Below are 26,939 nucleotides of genomic sequence, written 5' to 3'. Positions count from 1 at the left end.
TGCCGGCCGCTTCCTGTCACTTTGACCGCAGCTGGTTTGCTGGAGACATGTGCACTAAGCTGATGATATCGGGTGCATATTTGCGGAGTTTTAAATACAAAAAAAAAAATCTCTAATTACGTTGGACAACCATACAAATTATATAAAATAATTATTCCGACAATTGGTCAGTAACACAAAAATAATCACTCGTACAGACCCTTGAAAAATAACACAAAATTAAAAATCACTTTTTAAAAAACGAATCAATTTTCGTTTGCCTTGATTTCACTAGACTTTCGGACAAAATAAACGACTGGACCTCTTGGAAGTTCATCAAATCTTTCGTCGTAGCATTTGTATGCTGATAAAAACGACTGAATGTGTCAAGTGCCTCCATCATTGACATTTTCGACGGAACAGATACGTCACTTGGTTCGTCGTCATTATTGTCATCATCTTCAGATGCCGCTTCGTTTTGATTAGAAAAGACGAGCTCGACAAGTTCCGTGTTCGTCAACTCCCCGCACGCTTACGATGCAAGTTTACGGGCTACAATCGGGGAAGCCTACAACTCACATAGTTTTGGTTCCCTGCAAGAATTTCCGAAGATTTCCGAAGTTTTGCGTTTTGGTATTAACGCCATTTCAGCCGCTAAATCAGAAGTTTCCAATTAAAAGAAGCATGTTGTGACTGACCTAACCTAACCCTTCGATTTTTTTTAATTTCAATTTTTGAGAGAAATCCGAAGTTGCACGAACGTAGTAGGGAACCGAAACTACGTGAGTTGTAGGCTTCCCCTACAATTGGCGTGATTCTAAATAAGTAATGCTCGCAGCAAGGCCCTGTCTTGCTTTCGTCGCGTCGCTGCGAGGCAAGCTTTGCTCGCTGTGAGGCCCCACCTTGTGCGGTGTTGCCAAGACGGCCACATCATGCGCGTTGTTTCGTTTGCCGGATGCATGGAATTGTGCAAAGCTGTTTTTCATTTATTAAGGAAATTGTAGATGTTTTCTCATTGTTTTAGAGCAATATTACAGGTGTGTAATCTATCGCTATAGCGAAAATGAGCCCACGCTGCATTCGTTATTTCCGAAATTTTTATCCTATGCAGCATATGCAAAACTGACGGTGCCGATGGCAATTATCGTTATAGCGGACTTTACGTTATAGACCGTATTCGTTACAATGGACTTTCACTGTATATTAAAATAATTTCTTTTCAATTAATGGAAGTTGTTGAAACAATGTTTTAAAAAGTAGTATCTTTTTTTTTTGCCTAAACTTACAGGACAAATTCCAAAATGAGACTACCCCAAATATGTGATGATTTATATGTGATGACCCACATGACGAGACTATTCATGACGTTGACCTCAAGCTTGACAACCTCAAACATTAGATCGCCTCGGATGTGTTAATCCGTAAATGTAAGTGTGTGTGTGTAATGCAATGGCTCCTTAGAATGCAAAAGTAATGTTGAATAAATGATGACCTTAAAAATGATCTACTTAACACACTTTAAATATGTTGCAGTGGAATCTCATTAGTCATTACAAAGTACCTCACTTAAAAGTAGATATTTACAGATCTCTACAATATGTTTTACATTTATTAACAGCTCAGTATAAAGTACCTTCATAATTAAGGTACTTGGTAAAACTTTTTTCAGGTACTTATTTCATAATAATATTTGATCCTACATAGTCAATGTGAACTGAGATCTTCAGTAGTATTTTAAATTTATAGTATATTATTTTTTTCTTTTTGTTGTATTTGAATAAAAAATAAATATTAGTTTCTATTTATATTTATTAATATGTGGCTCTTAGTGTGCATAAACAAATGCATTAACACCATTATGTTTAGGTATTTTAATTACTCTGAATACGATAAATAGTTCTCAAAAATTGTCTTGAGAATTAATTAAATAATTAATTAATAATTTGCAAAATAAGGATCAGATTCATTGAAAGATCAGAATTGATACTCCGCTAGAATAAATGTTCCAGTGATTTGAGATGTTTACAGTTGTAGGTTCAATTCTGTTATGCTGCGTTTCTGTTATTATGTTGCTTTCTGCTGTTACCTATGTTGTTTTTCTGATCCCCTTTCAGCTGGTGGTGACGAGTGTTTTTACTTGCATTCTGCCGGTAGAACGGCTGTGTTCTGTTACACATCTGCATGGGGTAGTGTCCGCTATGATACTCGGAAAGTAAAGGCCCTGGCACATTGAGCCTATGGTTGCCAGCCGTCTGCCAATAGTGATTTAGCATCTGATTGGCTAAACTTTCACGCAGATGGGATTTATTAATTGCAGTTCTGGCTGCATGTCAATCAGCTGCTGATTAGCGTTGTGCACACCATTACGAATGTTACAAACCATACAAAGATGTGCAAATGTGTTTATTGTAATAATCCAGACCTACCCTGGCTATCTGTTGTCTGATTTGCACATACATAACACACTTGGAAAAATGATGAACTGTAAGTCTTAATCCAAAACAATTCATGAATATTAAAGTGGCAAATTTTACTGATGAATTTACAGTGACATATTTGTAAAAATAAATAGAAGTTGAAATATCAAAGTTTTCTTCTTTTTACTAACAATGCACGATAATGATGACACAGTTCCATATAAGAGTTAACTCATTTGTAAACAAATTGCTAAATGTCCACAGGTACTTTACTTTCTTAAAAAAAATAAAATAAAATTGTGTGTTTAAATCCTACAGTTTTCTTGAAATCACAGTACAGTTCGAAAACATTGTTCTTGGGTGAAAACAAAGGTTCTCCAAAGCCTCTCTGAAGACCTATGCTAATGTCTGTGGTTGAAATGTTCTACATTTTGTAGAAAGAAGGTTAGAAACATACGTGAAATTATCTACTTCAGTACATTAAGAATTTAGATTTGTGAGCTACCGATGCACGTGACCTTACATGGCAATTTCCAAGCGATAAATAGCCAGACAAAGCATAGTACATAAACATAACACACACAAAATCCTTTAACATTTACATAGCTGGGGTCTTCCCCAGTAAAAGTGCCTTTCTATTGGCTACAGATACTTTTTTTATATACTACTCTTGTGATTCTCTGGTCAGAGAGCTTTCCCACAGTCCTAGCAAACATCTCTTTCTGTCTCTTTCTAACACTGGATGCAATAAATATCAATAAATATCATCTATCACTTCGGCGCTAGGGCATCATCACGTATTTGTCTTTCTATCTTTCTATCTATCACGTATTTGTCTTTCTATCTTCTTCTATATTTCATTCTCTCTTTCACAGAAACCACTTACCCATGTTATAGAACCTTCACGCACACTATGTATTTATACTGTAAAAATATTGTTTAAAAAAATAACATTTTAATGAAATTAAGTACTGAAAATTACATTTACACAAATGATAGTCAAGCATGCAACTTGAACACCAGTTAAAAAAGTAATTAAATGGTTTTCTAAACTAATAACTTAATATCAGAAACTGTTATAAAATAATATAGATCATAAAATACAAATAGTACACACTTAGGTCACAATGACCTTGAACTACATATATAATCAGCGGATTCACCTGAATGACTCACTATTTTCATAAGAATGCTTTGCAAAATTGGGGAGGGTGGGGGCTCTGTAATGCCACAGAAATTACGCGAATTCAATATTTATTTGAAAATAAATGAAGTTTTTGGTTGTGTTATTATATTAAAATACTCAAAAACATTAACAAATGAACATACAAATTAGAATTTTAGTAAAGTACTTACGGCATTAACTATGAACCACTCATGATAATCCGCCACCTATTGTATTCCATCTGCCAGGCAGGGCATTAGCAGTTTCATTGTGGTGTGGGCTGGAAGCGGAGGTAGGCACGGCAAGTTGGCAGGCACTTCTGCTCGTCCTGCCTGGGGCTTGACGCGTTGTGTGTCTGTGGTAGGGAGGTCGACCAGCCCGTGCAGCTCGAAGCGCAAGTGCCGTGCGCCAGTGCGCTGCGCGCCGAGCGGCGACGATGCCCAGGCGCAGATGCAGGCGTGCGACGTTGGGATGCCCTGTGGCGAGGGGACGGATGCGTCGGCTTCGAGAAAGCGGCGCGAGGGCTGGGACAAGTATCCGTGGATGTGCACCGACTGTGCGAAGGTAAGTGTCGCCGCCGCGACTCCAGGTTCTGTCGCTAGAGCCGAACACACTAGAGACCAACTCAGGATGGCTCTGAGATTTTTTATCAGACAAATATGGGGTGGTTGTCAGATGATGGGGTGCATTATAACATTGTATTTGTCTAAAATTTACACTACTATCATTATAATTGTCAATAACCACTTTCTTTTGTCTTAGTTAAACTTTTTTTCATCGTTATACTAATTTATGGTAAAACTAAAATTTCAGTTTTTAAAAAAAATTTTAATCAAAGTGAAAAATTATCTTTAACTTTTTCTTTACATAGTATAGTTGCAGTGTCATTAGGTTATTTACTACATGCTCACCTGTGTTGGTAGCATGGAGAAGTTGGGTATTGGTTTCTAGTGTATTTGCTAGAGACTAGTACATACTGGCCTCCTTTCTGTACGCCTTGACTTGAGGTTTTGTGAAGGGTTCCAGCGTGTGCGAGCGACTGGTACACGTGCACACAGACTTTGTTGCTGTTGTAGCACTGATAATGCTCTTGATCCCTCGCTGGTTACCCGTTTCCTCTTAGACTTTTCCTTTGTCCCTTCCGCCTTTCCCAGGATGAGGCAGTTTCCTACTGCACGGTGCTACAGGCAAAACGTGTGGGCGCCGACCTCGTGTTCTGTACGTTTATCAACAGTGTCTTAGTTTGAAAGTACATTAAACTGAATCCTAATGGTTAGAGAGGGTGAAAAATCGTAAAAACGATATAGCCACGAATTAATGCGATTCGTTAATTACTTGCGATTAAATACGAAAATCCCCTATTCCTGCGAATTGACACTAAAAACGTCTCGTAAACACTTTGCCGGGCAAAACTAACATAAAAAATACATTTTACAATAATTTTTCATGGAAAATTTGACATTTTAAATGTTAATTTTTCACATACATGTAATCAAACCCTAATATTTACTCTAGAAACAAACCACGCCACCATGTTGCCAAAGAATTGCTGCCAACACTTTTTTCGGCATTGTCAATAGCTTTACAAACAATACGAGAGAAATAAAATATGGCCGCGGTATATTCTCTCAATGAAATTATCGAAGTTACTGGGAACGAGTAGTGTCGTTGAATCTCGTAGGCAACGGTACTACGTCGTTCGATATATTGATTGACGATTCTCAATGTATTTCCATAGCGCCATTTGCTACAGTACACATACGGTGCAGCTTATCTATGCGGTGCAGTAAATATTTGCTTTGTTTTTACCGTTGGTTTTTACGCTGTTTGTCAACAAAGTGTAGTTTGTGCGGATTTTTGATAAAGTGCTCACATTTTACCATACAGTAATTGTTTTTACGTCTTTATGATAATATGGGGCGGACCAAGTCCGTTTCCGTACATTCGCGCGCATCGGAATATAAGGGCCATCATTTTTATGTTATCGATACAAATATTTTGATGTGCAAGCCGTGCAACCTTCGCATCAACTGGGAGAAAAAGGATACGTCGGAAAAACATATTAAAACATCAGGTCACATTGACAGACTCAAGCAATTTTCTGAGCAAGATAACAGGAAACGACAGGCAACATTAACAACCACACTGCATAACCAAAAAAAAGCAAAAATTGAGAAAGAGGAATTTATTGAAGAGACTGAAAATGTTTCTCAAGGCTAATATCCCTCTTAGAAAAATCTATGATCCAGCTGTAAGGGAATACATCAACAAGTACATTCCTGGTTCTGGCGACATACCCCAAGCATCTACACTGAGAAAAAATTATGTCCCTGTGGTTGGTGAAGCGCTATAAAAATGCTACAAGTAAATATTTAAATGCTATAAATGACCAGAATAAATGCTATTTTTCACCCTCTCTACTAATGATACAGTGTAACAACACTCTGGCATCAACACACCGGTTGTTGTGGACCACATTACGAATGCGGAGCTCCGTCGGGAGTGTATTCCTCCCATTAACTTCGCAAGGTTGAGTTTATACAGTAGAACCCTGCTAATAAGTTTCTCAAGGTACAGTATTTAATCGCATAATGTCTGCCATCGCATAATGTCCGCACATTTCTTTTTAAATACTTGAAATGGAATTTTTTTAAATCTGCATAAAGTCCGCACCAGACAAAGCAATCTTGGCCACCCCTGAAAGGCACAGTAACGGGATGGAAATTTACCAACGCTGTCAACAATGCTTTGACCTTGAGTTGTTCATTTCTCCGGAGCAGTCACTGAGAGGGTTTTGTAGCGTGGTGAAACCGTCCGGAGTCAGAAACTCGCATGCTACTGCACAGCTGCCTGCGACGTCACGCGAGTTGCAAGGGGATGGGCTATATATAGCACAAGCCAGTACACCTCAACTCACACTACGTCACAAAGTAGGGGAGGTAGCGGAGAAGTGGAGGGGGTACATGCGCACGGCTTTTTTATACACACAGTGGGCAAGGGACAGGGAGGGAGGCTCGCCGGCGCCGGCTAATGCAGACATTAGACATCTGCCCCGTGCCGTTAGTGTCCATCTCAATGAAAGATTAAAAAAATATCTTTTCACGCAAAGTGTTTATTTTGTGTATGCTGGCTGCGGCTTCTGAACGTACGAGTGCACACCCGAGTGAGAGAAGAAAAAAAAAATTAGTTGCGTCTTCCACTAATCGCCGGCACCCAATTATCTCGACACCTGTCACATTTCTCACGTCCCTGCGGAGGGACGCCAGTCACCAGCGCTCTGCTAGTAAACTAATTATGAGAGAACAATTTTTTTACTCTACACAAAACGTAAAATTTTGAGGAAAAAAAATTTTTTTCTGACTTCACCTCATAATGTCCGCACCCCATTTTTTTTGTCAAAAATGTAGCCAAATTACTGCGGACATTATGCGAGTAAATATGGTACCTATGTACTTAGAAATTTTCCAAACAAGATATTGCTGTGCTAGCAATGTGATTTAGGGACAGCTCTGACATTCTCTGTCTTTGTTATATAAGTAATGAAACTAATTTAAATTACTCAAAATGTTGTCAGAAAAAAAATTATGTTTGTTCTCACATTTATTTTGAGTATTGCACAGTATCAGTTAATGCCGCCTTACTTGTAATGTCGTAATGCTGATACTGTATGTGTGCAGAATGTTAAGTCATGTGTTAATTTATCTTTACTTTTTCTTTGATAACATGCAAAAATATCATTTTAAATAAATTAATGAAATTCAAAATCTAAAAGATTTAAAAGCTAAATACGTATAATTTTTTATTTGTATGTACCCATTTTTTCATCCTGTGAAAATTTTATATATAACTGCAAAACCTATAGTGTAAAGAAAGTTAGTGTGAAACATAGTTGTGAAACATTTTTGTCCAACATACATATATTGCAAGTGGAGAAACTATACATATATATATTGCAAGTGGAGAAACTATGTTCAGTTTTAAAATTAACACTTAAAGCAGTGTTCTAGATTTGTGGTGTCATTTTACATTTAATAGGTACCTCACTATAATGGTATTGGACCATCCTCCATATTCATATCATCTTGTATTTTACACTGGTTTCCAAATCACCTTAGAACGTAGAAGATATCCTCTGGAGGTACAGCGTTCAATTCATTAACTCTTTTTTTCTATACATGGTGAGTTTCCAGGTTTACAGTAAAGAAGACATTGTTGAGATACCTTTAATGAGACTAGTGTTAAGATACCTCATCATAATCTTCTCTCAGGATCCTGATTTAACATTAAACTGATGCATTTCCTTCTGATGCCTCACTGTTTGGAGTTCTTCAGCTCGTCTCTTGTGTTACAATAAAACAGATCCAACAGCATTATTCAAGAAGTTTTAAAATCATGTATGTATATTTTAAACTGTACTCACCCATTATTGTTATTATTATTGTTATTTTGTTTTTAGTATTTAGTATTACATTGAATTTGTATAATCATAAGGCCTGAAATTCATTTTAATTGGATAAGAATTTACGGGATCAGAAAATCATCACAATTGGTGAGCCAGTTTTATGTTTTAAACGAACTGTGTTTTAAAATTTAATCACATTTTGACTAAAACAAACTACTTGCTATTGATACTCGTAGGTATGTGTTAATGGAGTTTTTACTGTGAAACCTCGGCAGGAGCTTCCGTCGATGCACGCCCTCAGGATACACCACCAGATGGTGCACAACCAGCCGCCCCGCTTCCTCTGCCCGCAGTGCAACAAGGTGTACACCAAGTACTACGGCTTCGTCAGCCACGTCCGCCGCCACAAGAACCACATGAAGTTCTGGTGAGTCGTGCTATATCTCTCCTCCGCTTTCTGGTTTGCCAAGCGACATCAGCAAGCATCACGGCCGGTCAGTATACACGTATGAAGAATTAAAATTTGTGACTTCTTTTCAGAAATATGAAACGAAATACTTTTGCAGTGTTCAAAGTAAGTATGAAGAAATGTGTGGTCAGCTATTGTGTCTTAGTTGCTTAACTTTTTATATATTTTTTTCTATTTGCAGTACAGTCAACTTCCAGGCATGCAGGTTTGCAAACCACTTAACATTGTAAATGCTATTTATTATAAGTTTATATTTATGAGCTAGGTGAGAGAGGTTTACTGTATGAAAGGCTCTTGCACACAATATTCCAGACATGTTATTAAGTTTCTCTGTTTCCTTAATTAATTAGTAACATTCTTTAATTCCGTAACTGAACTTCTAAGTTGGTAATAATTACAGCACTGGCGGCACTGTCCCGCAGATATCTTTCCCAGCCACAGCACTACAAACATTACTCCAAGCTGTTCATACAGTGGGTTTGCATTTAATTGGAATTTTCAGGAGCTTTGCTTTGTGTGTTTCTTCCATTGCATGTTTGAATTGGCATTGACATGTGTATAGTGACCGAATGGTATCCTTGCATTGATAACTGAAAATATGTAATAGTTAGGAACACATTAAACATGTATGTATTAAGTTTTACTTTGTTTTCTGATTTGTACAAATAAAATTTCATAAGGATTTAAATTCTGAAAGTAACTCTTTTTTGGCTGGCTCGCTAATTTATTTTCATGTACATCATGCAATGTTTACGTTCAGCCGTTTACAGTATTATTGCACAGTGATGCATTTTACTTCACTGCGAAAATTGAGGTGAATGAATGAATTCATGAATGAATGAATGAACGAACGAACAATTTAGAGCTTAACGTCTTTACATGAGGGTTATTACAGACGATGATCGTTAATGAAATGAGAATATAGTGTTGACAGAATGATTGGGTGTTGGAAATAAGATCATCCAATGAAAACTCACTAGTTCGCAGCAACATCTGTCATTTTTTCCACTTGCGAAAGATCCTTGTTTGTCCCCACCAGGAATTAAAACATGGATCCAACACTGTGGCATCTTATTTCTGTAAAATGAATTTGGAATTCATTTAGCCTTTGATGTAAACAAAGAATTTGCAGTATTCTGTTCGCTGGGTTTTTAACTTTACGAGCCCTATTTCTTTTACTTCATATCTGCAAGAATCTGGCTAAGTTTTATTGTTTTTCAATGTCATGTAAATACATATATAAAAAAAAAAATTTTAAAAGTAAATTTCATAATGAAATTTTTTCTTGAGCCTTATAAAAATATTGCGTGTCAGACATTATAAAGTGTTATTGAATTACAGTACAAAAATCTTGCAGTGTATAGTTTGTGTATTAAAAATTGTTATTGCTAGGTAAATCGGCTGTTGGCAAAAATCATTTGGAAATTTTCTTCAGTGTGTGACCTTACTGGATAGTTGTACTTGTTTTTTTTTTTTTTGGTCATGCCAGTTGCGAGGAATGTGGCAAGTGCTTTTCCAACAAGAAGGTGATGGAATCGCACAGAGCCACACACTCTGACGCCCGCCCGTTCGTGTGCGCCGAGTGTGGCAAGGCGTTCCGGCAACAGAGTGCGCTGTACGTCCACAACCGCTCCCACCAGCCCGAGGCGCTGAAGAACAAGTTTCCGTGCGACCAGTGCGACAAGAGGTAAAGCAGTGTCTGTGCTCTTGTGAACCTCTGGTTAGCTTTTACGTATCCGTAGGGTGTCTGCTGGCCTCAAAAAAGTCAGGAAAAAGTTGCAGAACTGATTTCGAAGGTCAGGGAAAAAAGTCATGAAATAAACATTTGACGGTGTTGGAACGGAAGTCACAAGATTGTAATTTCAGCAGACATTTTGCCAACTAGCATTTGGTAATTTAGTGCCTCACGTCAGTTTATACCTGCATATTAAATATAAATATGTAGTTGGACTGTTAAGTTGAATCATGTGAAAAATCCTCTTGAGAAGGTTTTAGTTGTTTTGTGAGTAAAAAATTGTGATATAAAATGGTAATATTGTTATTGAAGGGACTAAAAAGTCCTGAAATTGGTTCAAAAGATTTTTGTAGACATTCTGATATTGCCTTATGATTCTAAATATAAAATTGTTTATTCTTAATGCAAGGTAAATAGAAAAGGGTTCAAATAATCCCTTTCGGCACAGCCTACAGGCGTAGGTAGATTTCGAAGTACCTATTTCTTCTGGAAATAATTTGGAAACTTCTATATAATTCTGGAACATTTTAAGAACATAATATACATAACATATTTAATTTCTCCAATATTACAAAATGATCAATTAAATATTTGCTCATTTTCCATGCAGCAAAAATATTAAGACTATTTTTAACTGAATGTATCCACAGTTGAATAACTTAGAACAAATTTCATATTACAGTCAAACCTCTATCTATCGAACTCGCATGTATCGATTGTCCGTGTTTATCGTATACTCTCTACGGTCCCGGCAAAATTGCCATACAACTAAGGTTAAAAAAGTCCGCTTGTACCGATGTTCGAATTATCGTTTTGTCCGCATTGATCGTACAAAATATGTGGTCCCGTCACTATAAATTATAATAGATGATCGTTTAACCATAAAGATTTTGCAGAAATATACATTTCTTAGTAAGAAACCGTCATAAAAACAGTAACGATAGTATATGGTAGTAAAAATCACCTTAAATCTGCAGCCAAGTAATGGAGCACGTAAATATGAAGAAAAGACAAATGAACAACAACTTACGAATAAATTGGATGATGTACCATAACTACAGTACAAACCCAATTGTTATCCTAAGATAATTACCATAAAAAGAACTAAAGATTCTTTGTCGATACCATAATTACCACAGAAGCACGATAGCTACCACATTTGCACTACAGTTACCGTAACAACCGAGATGTATATTTACCGTGACGGTAATGTATTTATTTATGACATATTAAAATTAAAGAACTTTTTGAAAAATAGGATGTTAAATTTTTATATGTACGTTTGGCACATGTTGCGAAGAAATAATGCGATCTGAAAGAATGCAGTACTACTACGAAAAGTGAAAAGGGTAATTGTGGATTTTTAGGTTATGGCAGTCTCTCTCGTTTTTCAGTAATATCGGCCGAAAATTAACAAGCGTATCTGAAGTCGGCAGAAATGCCGATTCAACTAAATATTGGCAAAATCGGCTTCTTCAGTACAGCTTTACATTTTATGACATGAGTAAACATACCTATTTCAGACTTCAGGATATTGAAAAAGACTTTAATTTCCATGTAGATTTATAGTGCGCATGTTTTTTTTTTTGCAAGTGTAAATTAAATTAAGTAAAATACTTCCATTTTTATTTATTTTTCAACTGATTTAACTTTAATGACAAGTAACTGATATATTTCTGACACTAATTTTGAGGTTGAAATATTTTTTTAAAATTCTTAGAGTGAAGTCCACATCTATTGAATGTCCGCATCTACTGAATTTTTTTGTTGGTCCCCTGAAAAACGATAGATAGAGGTTTGACTGTATATGCCAAAGAAGGTAATTATATAATTATTTTAACCTTCAGACATTATTTTTCATCCCTTGCACTAATAATATAGTTGTATAAAAATTTGCTTTGCATCGAGTTTTAAGATAATATTAAGGTGGCACGTCCGCTGTGGTAACATAAGTAAGAATTTAAAAACATCAGGGCAATGTACCGAAATCAGAACTACGTATAAAAATGAGTGAGAGAGATCAAAGTAAAATAATTTTTTGTATCCCTTTTGAACTTTTAGTTCTGTTAAATTCTGGATCAGTTCATGATTTTAGTTGTATCTTTAAATATATATATTGTATATAAGTCGCCAGCCCAGGTTAAAATTTCTAATACGGTTTGAGGTAGTTGGTTAATTCACCGCCGCAATCGCCACCATCTCTAGGGCATCGACTTGTGGTGGTCCCTAGCGGACAAGTATCGAACTCTTCAAACACCCCTTCCCCACCCTCCCTCAAACATGCGTTGTCCTCCACCCACCCTCTACCCTACCTCTCATCCCTACAGTTTTGTGATGCACAAACTCCCGTTGAACGACCTTGAGCTGCAGTGAATGTTGCGTGGGGGGTGCGGGGAATGACAGCGGGCGACAGTGCTGCGCTCTAACGTGTAAATAACAACCTAAGACAATGCAGGGCGTTACGGCAGCGCCGTGCAGCGGTGAAGTTCCCAAGCTGCTCATCATACGCTCCTGAAAAACGTAGAGTAAATCCTATCCACTCGCGTCTTCTATACAGTATATATATTCAAAGGTTGTATCTTGGTGCTGAATGGTGTATTAACTTGCATTTCAGTTTTATGTGGTGTATTGACAAGCTTTTCTGTGTTATTTGGTGTAGTGATGTGTTTTTTCGCACTATTTCAGGTTTGTCACATTTCGCAGTAAAATATTGTTCCTAGTGATCACTAAACAGGTATTTAAAGACAGTCTGTCGGCGGTTCATCTTAATTATTTCAAACTGTTTAGTTTTACTTACAACTGGTATTATATTGTGACTGAACTGGACTTTGTCTCTTCTCTTGTCACGATATTCAGAATTGCACTTTCATGCTGCTATTATCTGATTAAATAGTTTGTCTCCATTCATCCAATGTTTTTTTTTATATTACATACTTGATAAAGTTTCTATAGTTATTTAAGCATGTCCTAATGTAGATAACTATGAATAGTAATAAGTATACTACAAAGTAATCATACAAGTATTTTGGCTCTCTTATGGGGAAAATACTGATTTATAATTTATAAAATCTTGCCTGAAGAGTCTGAAATGAAGCCTCTGCTTGTAGGTTCTCGACAAAGCCTAACCTTGTCACCCACAAGCGGATACACACGGGCGTCCGGAACTACACATGCGACCAGTGTGGCAAGAGCTTCATTCAGAAGGGCAATTTGGACGCTCATTTGCTCACACACTCTCTTGACAAGCCACACGCCTGTCTCATCTGTGGCAAATGGTGAGACATTTTATTTTTTTTTAGTTCAAGCTTACTTGACTAGTAAGAGTTGGGGGGCGAGGAACCTCTAACAGTGTTGTGCTTAGGTATATCTCAGATGTTCTCTAACAAATAACAGATTTGTTTTTATTTTCAAAAATTAAATGTAAAAAATAAAGTTTTCTTGGGTGTCTTACCTTTAGGTGACATGTTCATTAACTATACAGAAGGCAGTGAGGTTTTTTAAACTGGATTTTATTGTTTTAATAAGAATTCACAATATTTTCTAGAGTGTCAAAGGTATGTCTATTCATGGTGCAACACTTACCTGTTTGTTCCAAACAGCAATAAGAACTATCAATTGTCTGTACATGAAAATTCCAGAATTTTTTTTTTTATTTTCATGGTTGGTTTGCTATCTTATAAATCTAATGTACACCAAGCCATTCCAAATGGCGTCTTTTCCAGTGTTCTGAAACGTAAATAGCTGAATAAATGTTTCACGTTTTCAAGCAAAAAGTTATGTTATATTAACCAAATTTGAAGAAAACTGTGGTAATTTAAATATGCTGTAAAGTGTTTGCAAAATTATGATACATACTAATTTTATACGCGTTGCACATGTCAAATGTGTATTGAGATACAGTAAAGCCCCGATTTAATGAAGTATTATAGTTACCGAAAATGTTTACTCTAAATCAATGTTTCGTTAAATCTGTTTTACCGATTTTTCAACGACCCCCCTCCACCCAATTATTGGAAAACCATGTTTTTTTTGTGAGTTTCATTGTCTGTGTTGCAAAATAATGCTTTTATTTCAATTAGTTAACTCCTGATTATCTGCACTAATGGACGTGAATCATACCTTGGATAATCCAAAAACATGGATAATCCGCTTAACTTATTTAGTTACGAAAATAAAGTAGATAAAATTTTGTATGACCCTCTGCTACCTTCTGCCATCTACTTACATGGTTGTGTTACCATATGATCTCGCTTTCATTTGCGGTGCTTATTGTGAATAATTTATAAACCGTAAATTCTTTTTCAAAAACGCAATATTTTAAACAAAAAAAAAGAGGATATTTTAGCCAGCCAACAGTCGTTATTTTAAGGAATGGCCGCTGGCACAGAATACAGCCGGCGCACTCTATCAAATAGAAAATGGTGAGGAATAAAGTGCAGGATATTTGAAGGAAAATAGGCCTAAGCACTCACAAGTAAATTGTCTAAAACCCAGAAGAGGAGTTAGCATGTTTCTAACGAGGGAGTTAGGAGAGCTGAATACGTGCTGTGGAAGGTTTGTCAGTGCCGCGGGCAGGCCCGCCCAGGCTGTACTGGCCGTGTGCCGCCCGCCAGATCAGTCTCGACGCGAACGACACTCTGGTCTCGCTTGCCGTGGCTGGCTCTAGCATACGCTGCAGTTATATTATGGTTAGTTGATACACATTACGCAGTCTGTTTACTACGATGTAATGTGAATCAATATTTTTCTTCACTCCTTTCCCTCCTGTAAATACTTAAGCAGCAAACAAAGATAAAGGAAGTGAGATATGATGAGAGGCAGTGCCGTGCTGTGCGGGAGCGTTGAGAAGGAATGTGATAACAAATGCTGATCCAGCACACACGTGTTCATAGCTGTAGTGGACTCCTTTCTTTATAGAGATAACATAATAGCCTTCTGCTGTATCATTGGCCCGCTGATTGGTACACCTAGGGCTCTTTGCTGTGCGAACCATTCAAAGACTGCAGTTTCCAGTTCAATATGTGTTGACCCTTTAAGGTGTTTAGCCTTCACGTTGTGACTCTCCCTCTCTACAGCACTCATAATCGCGTCCCTACGTTTCCATATCGTAGACAGGGTCGACGCCGATATCTTGTGCTGCCGTGCTATCTCAGACTTTGTCAACTTTCCATCATCAACGTTTTTTATTATTTCAAAATTCTGCTGAAGCGTGTATGAAGTACGCTTTTTCCCACTCATACTGTTATAATTTCACAATCAAAGCTGAAAAAACATAAACGAGTCGTCAAAAAAACGTAACAAAGCCGATATCCAAAAACAGTAAATAAAGTCATGTACCAATAAAAAAACTAAGCAGGTCGTCAACAGGCAGTGTAGTTAATCCCAATCGCAATCTGTAGTCAAAATCCAAGAAGAAAATAAAAAATCGAAGTCTGGACAGCACTTATAAAAAACGTAATCCAAAAACTAAACACTGCGCACAAAGCTCTTACTGAGAATAATGATAATGGTGTATCGGTGTGACGTGGTTACAAGTTGAAAAAACCTGGAGGATGGGAAAGGGAATATTTGGAAACATGTGATTATTGGCTAGCACTGTTACTATGCGGGCGTGTTTGGAAGATAACATGGAGAGTCAAGCCAGGGATAGGGGAGGGGGAGGAGGATGCGGACAAAGAAACCATTCATGTCATGTGTCCCGGACAGTCTATCTATCCAGGCGCGCGCAATGGTACGCACCTACGCAATTCAGTTATACGCCCAGAATTTTAAGCAATTTGAACAATTTTTTTTTTTTTTCGTGTTTGGAAAGATGATGCAAAGGCACATATTAATATATAGTACTGCCATTCTATTACTGACACCACAGAATGTATTTTTTAATAAGATTCCATTACAATTTTATTTTTATTTTTTGGAAATCTATATTATTATTTTAATAAACTGGTGTTTTTTTTATGGTTCCTGAAAACCTTTACGTTAAATCGCTGTTTTCGTTAAATCCGTGTTCGCAAAATCGGGGTTCTACTGTACAAGGAAAAATTATCGAGTCCCAACCTGTAGAGTTACCAACTCGTTCAACATGGCTCTAGTTTTCGAGTGAGTGTAGGCCCATCTTTAGTTTTCAGTTATAAAATGAAATGAAGAGAACGTGTCATCGTGGGCTACTGGATTGCATGGTGGTGATATATGCACTCAGTTTCAAGACACCCTTGCAGCTGCGGAAGCACGAGACGGTCCACACGGGGGCCAAGCCCCACCAGTGTGACGTGTGTGGCCGGCAGTTCCGGGAGCGCGGCACTCTCCGGGAACACCACCGCATACACACGGGGGCCATGCCCTTCTCCTGCGAGTTCTGTGGCAAGCGCTTCCGCTTCAAGGGCATCCTGACAGTGAGTCGTAACTCTGCTCTAATAATTTCCAGGCCATGGCCTGCTTGCGTGCTGCTTGAACTGTCTTCATGTTCCCTTTCTTTATTCCAAGCTATGTCATCACATTCTCTTCTCCTACTGTTTTTGTTATAATAGTTCTTAACCCCATTGGAAGGAATGTAATGCAAACCATTTTGGCGCATACCTTCTCTATCTCCTTTTCACCCATCTTTCTTAATTCTCAAGAAATTCTCATTGTATTGCCTTAATTTGTTTGATATTATCTCTTTCCCTGGTATAGTTCCTAGGCTTTTAGGCTTTCCACTTTATACAGTGTTTTGAAATTGCTGCTCATAAATTAAATGTGCAGTCTATTTTTGTTAAGAAAAATATGTCTAGAAACCTTAAAGTTATAGGTGTGAACAGTAGTGTGTAAATTGGATTTGCGCTCGCATCTAGGCACCGTTCACTGGCTGAGAGGATGTGTGATCGTCGTGCACCGATGTGTTAACTGCTTCACAGGATGCAGGTGATGATATGGGCATCTGCTCAGCCAGTGGAGTGCTACTATTTGTGCGGGAAAATAAAGTTGTGTCACTACTGTCGGCATCTGTACCTTTTCAGGGCTGCATTTGTGTACACATATTCGCATGCCCACACACCAATCAAAGGGCACCAATGTCACTTCCCCCACCGTAATGCCCTACGTGCACCCTTGCTCTTGCTGGCACCTGGAGGCCGGGCTAGCCGCCACACAGCCACTTGTCGCCACACGTTTTGTGCCTTGAGAAGAAGGGTGAGCCGAGCCTACCCGAGACACGTTGACCGCTGCCGAAGGCTGTGCTCAGACAGTAAATGCCAATTGTTCCTGGGGCAGTGAGCCCCACAGCACCCCTTTATCAGTATAAGCTGATTTTGTATTTTATGTTACTTGAGTGCATTCATGATTATTATAATTGCAGCTTTAATAGTAGTTTAAACTTTAAAATGATGGAATTTGTTGGCTCTCTTGAGTTACGGAAGTACCTACCGTCACAAAACCAACGTTAACAGACTCGCGCCAAACAAATAGTTGCTTTTGCTTTTGAGGACTTCTCAAATTTTTGCTCAAAATAGGCTCGGAGCTTAAGACATTCAGGATGTCTGCAGGTCACGAAAATGTAATGAAACTAGAGGAATGGTCACCAGAGTAAAAAAAAAGTTATGTAATATATAGAGTCTAGATTTTGTTGTGTTATTTTAAGACAAATTTCGGTGTAAAGAAATAAAGATTTCGGTGTTATATGGTTTTATTTTTTTGCTCAAAATACCCACGGCAAAATTTTCTTGCTTTTCTGTACGACATGCAAATTTATTAAAACAAATATTAATAAACACTAAAACCTCATGATCTAATTACAATTAAGTTCATTTGCAAATTCATAAATTCAAACTTTTAAATAACTACTAAAAATTTTACGACTTAATAACAATCACATACACTACAAAATTACACAATTAAGCACTTCCAAAGTTACTATTAAGACGGTTTTATTGAAATGCTATCATAGTAAAATTTTCCGCATTTTCTGGACTGAGACGTTGTCTTCTGTCACTAACTACCAGTGAGTACCTGGAATATGAACGTTCTGCATCAACATTTGATGTTGGGAACCAGATTGCCCTTAAACTGGCTTGAGCAAATTCACTGTAGTCCCCTTTAAGGGAGCAAAGTACCTTTGCAACATCAATTTGGCTTGTTTCTGGCAATGAAAGTTCATCCTCAATTAGTTTTTTGAAAGCAACATAGCCATGTATGAATGTATCAATGGGAAGATGGGAAACAGAAGGCAAGTTATGCAGAGACTTCTGTAGGTTTGCATCTTCTATGCTAACCCTACTCACATGTCTTGGGTGGAACAGCAAATTAATGGCATTAAAGACTCTTAAGACAAGGATGTCGTTTAACAGATGAGTTTTGCCTCAAACGCTTATGTTTCTCACTCGTGACATGTTTCACAAGCGTATCGCGTCTCTCGTAGTCTAGCCTGCAGTTACAGAATTTGCACATTAAAATTTTATCACTGAAATAAAATCCTTCGCTGGAAAATTCTTTCGATCGGTCACTGGCAGAAACCTTCGTTTTAGGCATTATCAAAAAAATTTTAATCACATAGGAAGAATTTAACCTCTTAATACGTAAAAACTTGCCGTGCTGGAAAGATCAAAACAATGGAGAACAGATGCGAATACAAACTCATACCGAATACCAACATACGTACGTGAAAATAAATACCGACATAAACATGTGCTATTTATTATTTACAATCGTTACGTTAAGCAGGGTTAATATTATTTTCGTACCCTACGTAATTTATTTCAAATAAACAGTAAAAGCAATGCGCTTTAGTGTGTAATATTTTAATGATTAAAAACGTAATCTTAGAAAAACATATTTTGGACGTTTGTTATTTTTGTATTTACAGAAAGTGAACGGTGGCCATTGTATCATAGTTATCAACATCTTAAAATATTATGGTACACAAGATTACAGTTTAATGAAAATATTACGTTAATTCCGAGACTTCATTTTAAAATCTATAATGAATCACCGTCGCATATAATATATATGGCTGCTAGTTACTGTCAGAAATATTTGATTGTGCTGAAGATAGTGAATTGTCCTTACAGAATGGAAAAAAAACGTAAATTATCAGGATAGACGAAATTTCGTGACATATCGCGGATTTCGCACAATTTCGTTTTATTTCGTGTTTTCAAGCGGTTTTCGGTGTTATTTCGTTTTATCGCGCATTACCATATAATCGTGCCTCTACTCATTTGTAATGGGAGATATTGTTTACAAGCATCGGATTACTGTGTGCCTCTTTTATTTATAGAAAAAGAAATGCCCATAAAACAAAAAGTCTGTAACGATTGTGTTGGTGTCATGTATGAAATATTTTGTTTAAACATTGGAAACCGCGATACAGTCCGCGACTATGTAGTTCAATAGAACGGTTCCTAAAGAACTAGTCTTTGAAGTGACTAGTTCCGAACGAACTAGTTCTTTCCAAAGAACTATATTTCCCATCCCTATTATATTACTAGAGGCACAATTATATGGTAATGCGCGATAAAACGAAATAACACCGAAAACCGCTTGAAAACACGAAATAAAACGAAATTGTGTGAAATCCGTGATATGTCACGAAATTTCGTCTATCCTGATAATTTACGTTTTTTTTTCCATTCTGTAAGGACAATTCACTATCTTCAGCACAATCAAATATTTCTGACAGTAACTAGCAGCCATATATATTATATGCGACGGTGATTCATTATAGATTTTAAAATGAAGTCTCGAAATTAACGTAATATTTTCATTAAACTGTAATCTTGTGTACCAAAATATTTTAAGATGTTGATAACTATGATACAATGGCCGCCGTTCACTTTCTGTAAATACAAAAATAACAAACGTCCAAAATATGTTTTTCTAAGATTACGTTTTTAATCATTAAAATATTACACACTAAAGCGCATTGCTTTTACTGTTTATTTGAAATAAATTACGTAGGGTACAAAAATAATATTAACCCTGCTTAACGTAACGATTGTAAATAATAAATAGTACATGTTTATGTCGGTATTTATTTTCACGTACGTATGTTGGTATTCGGTATGCGTTTGTATTCGCATCTGTTCTCCATTGTTTTGATCTTTCCAGCACGGCAAGTTTTTACGTATTAAGAGGTTAAATTCTTCCTATGTGATTAAAATTTTTTTGATAATGCCTAAAACGAAGGTTTCTGCCAGTGACCGATCGAAAGAATTTTCCAGCGAAGGATTTTATTTCAGTGATAAAATTTTAATGTGCAAATTCTGTAACTGCAGGCTAGACTACGAGAGACGCGATACGCTTGTGAAACATGTCGCGAGTGAGAAACATAAGCGTTTGAGGCAAAACTCATCTGTTAAACGACATCCTTGTCTTAAGAGTCTTTAATGCCATTAATTTGCTGTTACACCCAAGACATGTGAGTAGGGTTAGCATAGAAGATGCAAACCTACAGAAGTCTCTGCATAACTTGCCTTCTGTTTCCCATCTTCCCATTGATACATTCATACATGGCTATGTTGCTTTCAAAAAACTAATTGAGGATGAACTTTCATTGCCAGAAACAAGCCAAATTGATGTTGCAAAGGTACTTTGCTCCCTTAAAGGGGACTACAGTGAATTTGCTCAAGCCAGTTTAAGGGCAATCTGGTTCCCAACATCAAATGTTGATGCAGAACGTTCATTTTCCAGGTACTCACTGGTAGTTAGTGACAGAAGACAACGTCTCAGTCCAGAAAATGCGGAAAATTTTACTATGATAGCATTTCAATAAAACCGTCTTAATAGTAACTTTGGAAGTGCTTAATTGTGTAATTTTGTAGTGTATGTGATTGTTATTAAGTCATAAAATTTTTAGTAGTTATTTAAAAGTTTGAATTTATGAATTTGCAAATGAACTTAATTGTAATTAGATCATGAGGTTTTAGTGTTTATTAATATTTGTTTTAATAAATTTGCATGTCGTACAGAAAAGCAAGAAAATTTTGCCGTGGGTATTTTGAGCAAAAAAATAAAACCACATAACACCGAAATCTTTATTTCTTTACACCGAAATTTGTCTTAAAATAACACCACAAAATCTTGACTCTACAAATGAGCGACTATCATATTGTTTTTCTTTCACACACTTCTTACATTTTTGAATGTGTATTAATTTATTTTCTGCAAGTGAAGTGCTTATTTTCACATGTGTACAAAACAAAATAATAGTATAGTGTTTTCTCATCTGTGACAACCTAAGCTGATTTTTTTCATATTAGGTAAGTTTTATTATGTTTCTTTAAATTTTATTGTTGTTTTGTAATGTGTGGTCTATGTGTAATTAAAGTTTAATTTCAGATTGTATAGGCTATCTGAAATTTAACGTAATTAAACTTATTTACGTGACACGTTTTTTAATGCCAATATGTAATGTAAATGTCTAAAGAATATTAGATAAAAATTAAGAGTTCACGATCGTCAAACGATACATCATTGCGCAAGAAAGAACGAAACGAAAATAATGACCGACAGCCTAACTACACAATTAAATAAACTTACTGTGTGAACTATCTATGTCTTTTAACTAGCTAGTTCAGTGTGTATATGTACTCCCTTTCTCTTCGGTCTTCGTAGTTCAGATCAGTACTTGGAACGTCTCTGCTTGGAACTGACGAAGCGAGACCAAATAAAGAACAAACGTAAGAGAGGGAAGAAAGCAAGAAAGAAAGACGTGGCATATTGGGTGACAGTGGTTAGATTGGGAAGGGGGGGGGGGTTTATCTTTCGCGCATGCGCAGTAAGGACCAAACAGAGTAGGAGACGAGAAACACGCAAAGAACGAAAGAACGATTGTTTTTGGTAACAGCGAACTAGTAGAGGTGGGTTGTTACAGCAATTTTCGGTTTCTGTTCCAACCTGATACTGATACAGTAATGTACCTAGTTTCAAGTATCTGATACTTTTGTATCAGAGCAGTAGCGGTCCCAGGAATAGAGGTGGGTTGTTACAGCAATATTCGGTATCTGTTCCAACCTGATACTGATACAGTAATGTACCTAGTTACAAGTATCCGATACTTTTGTATCAGAGCAGTAGCGGTCCCAGGATGAACTAGTCACCTAGGGATCTTTTGCGCATGCGCAGTAAGGACCAAACATAGTATGAGAAGAGAAACACGCAAAGAACGAAAGAACGATTGTTTTTGGTAACAACGAACTAGTCACCTAGTTCGCTCGTCAGAACAGTTCCAAATGAACTGGTAGTTCGCGAACTACCCATCCCTATAATATAAGATAACACTGCAGGAAAACACAAATATTTTATTTCCACTAGTCTTTGCTAACTTGAATTTTTTTTTTGTTGACTCATCAGTATAAAAGTCTCACATTAAATCTAAGTATGTCAGAATTTCAAATTAAATCTTGTGGAAATCAAGAGTAGTTGTGTAATACTATGACATAGGTCTAATGTTTTATAATGATTATTTTTTTCTACGTATTAATGTTTCGATTTTCAGTTTGCGGTTCTCATCAATTATAGCAGTATCAAGAACCATAAATATAATCCTGGTACCATGGAAAGCTTAACAGCCAAACCTAAACAAAATAAAATTTCTTATTTCACCAAAGTGTCTCATTTTGACGGATACATGATCCTCCAATGCAATAAAATCTTTAGTAATAAGCATGTCTAGAATAGAACTAGTATATGATTGGCTGGCTAGCTTGATTCTGTTCTGTCATTTCCTTTGAACTACTGTGTGTTTTTTATTTTTACAAGAGTCAGTTTTAATTGAAATGGATTTGTAGTATTAGTTCTCATTCTTTTATATTCTTTTAAAACAATTTTTTATTAACGGCTATATCTAGGTTGCCTGTCTAGTCATGATTTGTAATATGGAAGTTGTACTGCAACTACATAGTGGCATAATGGTTTAAAAATCGAAGATGGAGAGCAGAGGCGAGAAGAGCAATAAATGTGTTTTACTATTGTTTTATACGAACGTGGTTCTAGGTAGAGTGCCCACATATCCTCGGAACTTGCGTGTCGCAATTTGTAATATGCCAGATAGTGAACCTTGTGGCATATACTCCCCTTGCTAGGTTGGGCCATCTTTGGTAAAGGCTTGTGTCGAGAGGCTGAGACAACCCATCCAGCATCGGCACCACTACAGCCCCTAGCAGTAGCAAATAACTGAATAAGCCCTTCCAGCAGCACTCAGGGCGCTTATCCAAACCTATCACACCTCTGTGACGCCTCTGAACACCCAGAACGCCCGTGATCCGACCGAGGACCTATCCAACTTCTACTAGCTATGCAGGCTAGTACTGGAGCAGTATGCTGTTCACCCGTCCGCCAGTGTCTGAGCTTTGAATATATATACTGTATAGAAGTCGCCAGCCCAGGTTAAAATTTCTAATACGGTTTTGAGGTAGTTGGTTAATTCACCGCCGCAATCGTCACCATCTCTAGGGCATCAACGTGTGGTGGTCCCTAGCGGACAAGTGTCGAACTCTTCAAACACCCCTTCCCCCTCCCGTTGAACGACCTTGAGATGAAGTGAATGATAGGTGGGGGGTGCAGGGAATAACAGCGGGCGACAGTGCTGCGCTCTAACGTGTAAATAACAACTAAGACGATACAGGGCGTTACGGCAGCGCACTGCAGCGATGAAGTTCCCAAGCTGCTCACCATACGCTTCTGAAAAACATACAGTAAATCCTATCCACTCGCGACTTCTATACAGTATATATATTCAAAGGTCCGAGTGTCTGAGTGGTGACTCTTGTGGCTTGCTCGTAAAGCTCCAAGCGACCACCTTAAACCACACGACCGGTTGTACCCCGAGTCGAACTGTTGCCGAGACCCGGAGGGGGCCTGCGGTCGGTTGCAGACGCACCGGCGGCAGCACACGGGCGAGCGGCCGTACAGCTGCCTTGAGTGCCAGCACCACTTCACCAACTGGCCCAACTACAACAAGCACATGAAGCGACGCCACAGCATCAACACCAGCCTGCAGCCGGACCCCAACAAGGTGGCGGTGGCGAGCCAGGGAGGAGGGGCGCCCCACCCGCCCCTGGTGCAGCCCCCGCCGCTCCACCAGCCCCTGGAGGAGCACCCGTCGCTGGAGGGCGGGGTCCTGGGCCAGCCGGACCTCTACTCGCCGGCCATGTCGTACGTGGGCGGCCCGGTGGCGTCGTCCATGTTCGGCTTCTACACCCAGCTGCAGGGCCTCGACACGCTCGACATGCTGCAGCATCGCTGAGGGGCGCTCGCTCACAGGCGGCAGAGTCTCTCGTGCAACGCTCCGGCCCAGGCCGGCGATCAACCGTAGACTGAACACACAGGCAGAGAGTTGACGGGGTTGTGCAGTAGTGAATGTGTGGTCCACACAGTTATGGTGTGTACAAATGTGTGATGCGTTACCTGACCAGTCAGCATCAAGGAATGTTCCCGAAAAGTAAATGTAGTGATACAATTCAATAGTATGTACATTGAAACTCCCTTAAAAATTCCCTGTTCAATCTTTTTATTTCACATTTCATCACCAAAAATATGTTTACAAACACAGCACTTGAAAAAAATTGAAAAGTGTCGAAAACCTGGGGAATGAACTTAATACTTCAGCTTGGAAGTCACCGCTCTTTTTTTTTTTTTTTTTTTCACTGCTCTAGGTGCTGAAACAATGTGAAACTTGTGTTTTCTACCTCCAGTACAACTCTGTGATGTGTCGTTTCTTTCCTTCTTTCTCCTGTGTTCCTTCTTCCCTCATCTTGTGACCTCTTGCGGCAGCTAGAATGCTCAGCCGATCGTTGCCTCTTCATGCCACGACATTCTTGGTCAAACCATTGTGGAAAGTAGAGTATTGCAACAGTGTTCTCATCAGTATTATGTTCCTTGTTGCAAGACAATTGCAATAACTGTTCAGGGTGTTGAGCAACATGGAAAATGTGAACTTCTTAATGAATTTTATGTGCCAGAGAATTTTGTATGAATTTTTTCCTCCATGTTATCAGTACAGTAATGTGTGGGCATGTAGTGCTTTACAATTTTGTATGTTGGCGAGACTGTTCTGACTCACTTTTATAGAAACCAGCTCCTCAATAAAAATTATCTTTCAAAGTATAATTGGTATTCATTTCTTTGATAATGGGGACTTACATTTTTTTTATTTTATTTATGTTGGTAATAAGTTATAAGTAGACTCAGTATTTATGGTGTTATAAACAAAGTAAGTATCATTGTTTGTCCCGACAACTTGGCAAGTTAGGTGCAAACTCAAAAGCAAAGAGCAGGTGTGTAGAGCCAAAAAGAGAGACATTCATTCATTAATACCAAGAGAAATGATTATGCAAATAACAAATTTAGGTCATTCTAGCAGTCTCTTGCTTCACAAAACCTTGGTAATGAGGATGGTAAATATCGCTCTATGATTATTGCTTTAACATGTTAAATTTTTAATTGCACACTGCTAACCACACACACATACAAACTCTACCAACAAGCAACAACAATACTGAAACCCATGCATAATGAATTTGATCCCAATTTTACCAAAAATATGAATATGAAAACTCGCTAGCTAAAAATATTATGTTTACAATTTTTTTTTTGTGGAAAATTACATAAACATAGTTACAGATACTTATTAACGTGATTATCAAAGAACAGAAAACAATACAAAATACAAGTCTCATGAAAAATTTGAACAATGTCACTCTTGAGTTCACGTTTTGGATTACTCAAAATGTATTTTTAATCAGGCTCAATAGAATAAACTTGGATGTACATTCTCTACGTTAACACCACTCTGTTTCCGTGACCTTAAAATCTGTCGTAACGTGCCTTCTTTCATTTCAGTAACCACGATCCCTTGTAATAATTGGACAGCAATGTACTCGTTGCTCAGCTCCTCTCGCAGGTCAATACCCCTCCATCAAGTCCGTGGCAGTATTCAGACATCCCAGGATTCCAAATCCCACTTCACGTTTCCTGGCTAAGTCATCCGCGAACACAAGTCTAAAACAGCCAGTCTGTACACAGACAGGCACACAAGGACAATCATTTCAACTCGCTGCTTCTGCCGCAAACTTTAATGTGCGAGTAACCTTAATAAGGAACAGCAATACCAGGGGTTGCCACTGGCATCCATTCATTCTCGTCTGACAACAACTTCACATGCAGACGTAATAACTTGCGTAAACTCACAAATCTTTAAACAGCTGTCATTTTCATAAATGCCCTTATGTGTTAAGTCCAAATCAGCATATTCATTTTCACAATACATAAGCGTAACTGCACTTACGTAACTCTGTGTAAGCCACTCCGAGGTATAGTACTTGCATATCTAGGGATGCTGCCACCAACTACTGCCAACCACCAACAAGCTCGAATGACATCAGCCGCTACCAAACGTCAGTTATGCCCTGCATGCCCTTACGTCCTATTCATAGAATTTATGTCGCCTAGATACGTTTCCTGGTTTTTCTTGGTTACACCAATTATACTACCCTGAAATAAAATGAAATCTTGCTTAGAAATATTATAAATATATACAAATATTTTCATAAAGTTATTTCTATTGAATCAACAAACAGGGGTGAGCGCAAAGAACTTTGACATCGTAAATGAACTCTAGTATGGTTTCTTTTACATTCTTCAAAGCCTTTGGAATTAAGAAAAACATATGTTTATTATTTAAATGAGACAACGTTTCAATTGTGAAAAACAGATGTTTATTATGTCAATGAGACGTTTCAATTGCAGATCAACAGCATTAAAAGACTGGGAATTCTTTCAGATAAGTGTTAATATTTTTT

General features: G+C 37.7%; 1 protein-coding gene across 2 annotated transcripts in view; it reads left to right on the top strand.

The window, feature by feature from the left end:
* Positions 1 to 25,248, top strand: part of LOC134542381 (gastrula zinc finger protein XlCGF26.1-like) — a 32,887-nt gene extending 7,639 nt beyond the window's left edge. For both annotated transcript variants that reach the window (XM_063386569.1, XM_063386570.1), the window contains exons 4-9: positions 3,926 to 4,125; positions 8,239 to 8,390; positions 9,922 to 10,119; positions 13,275 to 13,442; positions 16,367 to 16,559; positions 24,014 to 25,248. In XM_063386569.1, the coding sequence (XP_063242639.1) occupies positions 3,926 to 4,125; positions 8,239 to 8,390; positions 9,922 to 10,119; positions 13,275 to 13,442; positions 16,367 to 16,559; positions 24,014 to 24,385 (1,283 nt within the window). In that variant the 3' untranslated portion in view covers positions 24,386 to 25,248. The remainder of the gene's footprint in view (positions 1 to 3,925; positions 4,126 to 8,238; positions 8,391 to 9,921; positions 10,120 to 13,274; positions 13,443 to 16,366; positions 16,560 to 24,013) is intronic.
* Positions 25,249 to 26,939: the final 1,691 nt, after the last annotated feature.

This window comes from Bacillus rossius (assembly GCF_032445375.1).
Source record: "Bacillus rossius redtenbacheri isolate Brsri chromosome 4 unlocalized genomic scaffold, Brsri_v3 Brsri_v3_scf4_2, whole genome shotgun sequence".
Classification (NCBI taxonomy): domain Eukaryota; kingdom Metazoa; phylum Arthropoda; class Insecta; order Phasmatodea; family Bacillidae; genus Bacillus; species Bacillus rossius.
Note: the sequence above shows the minus strand (reverse complement) of the source record. Positions and strands in the feature narration are given on the sequence as shown.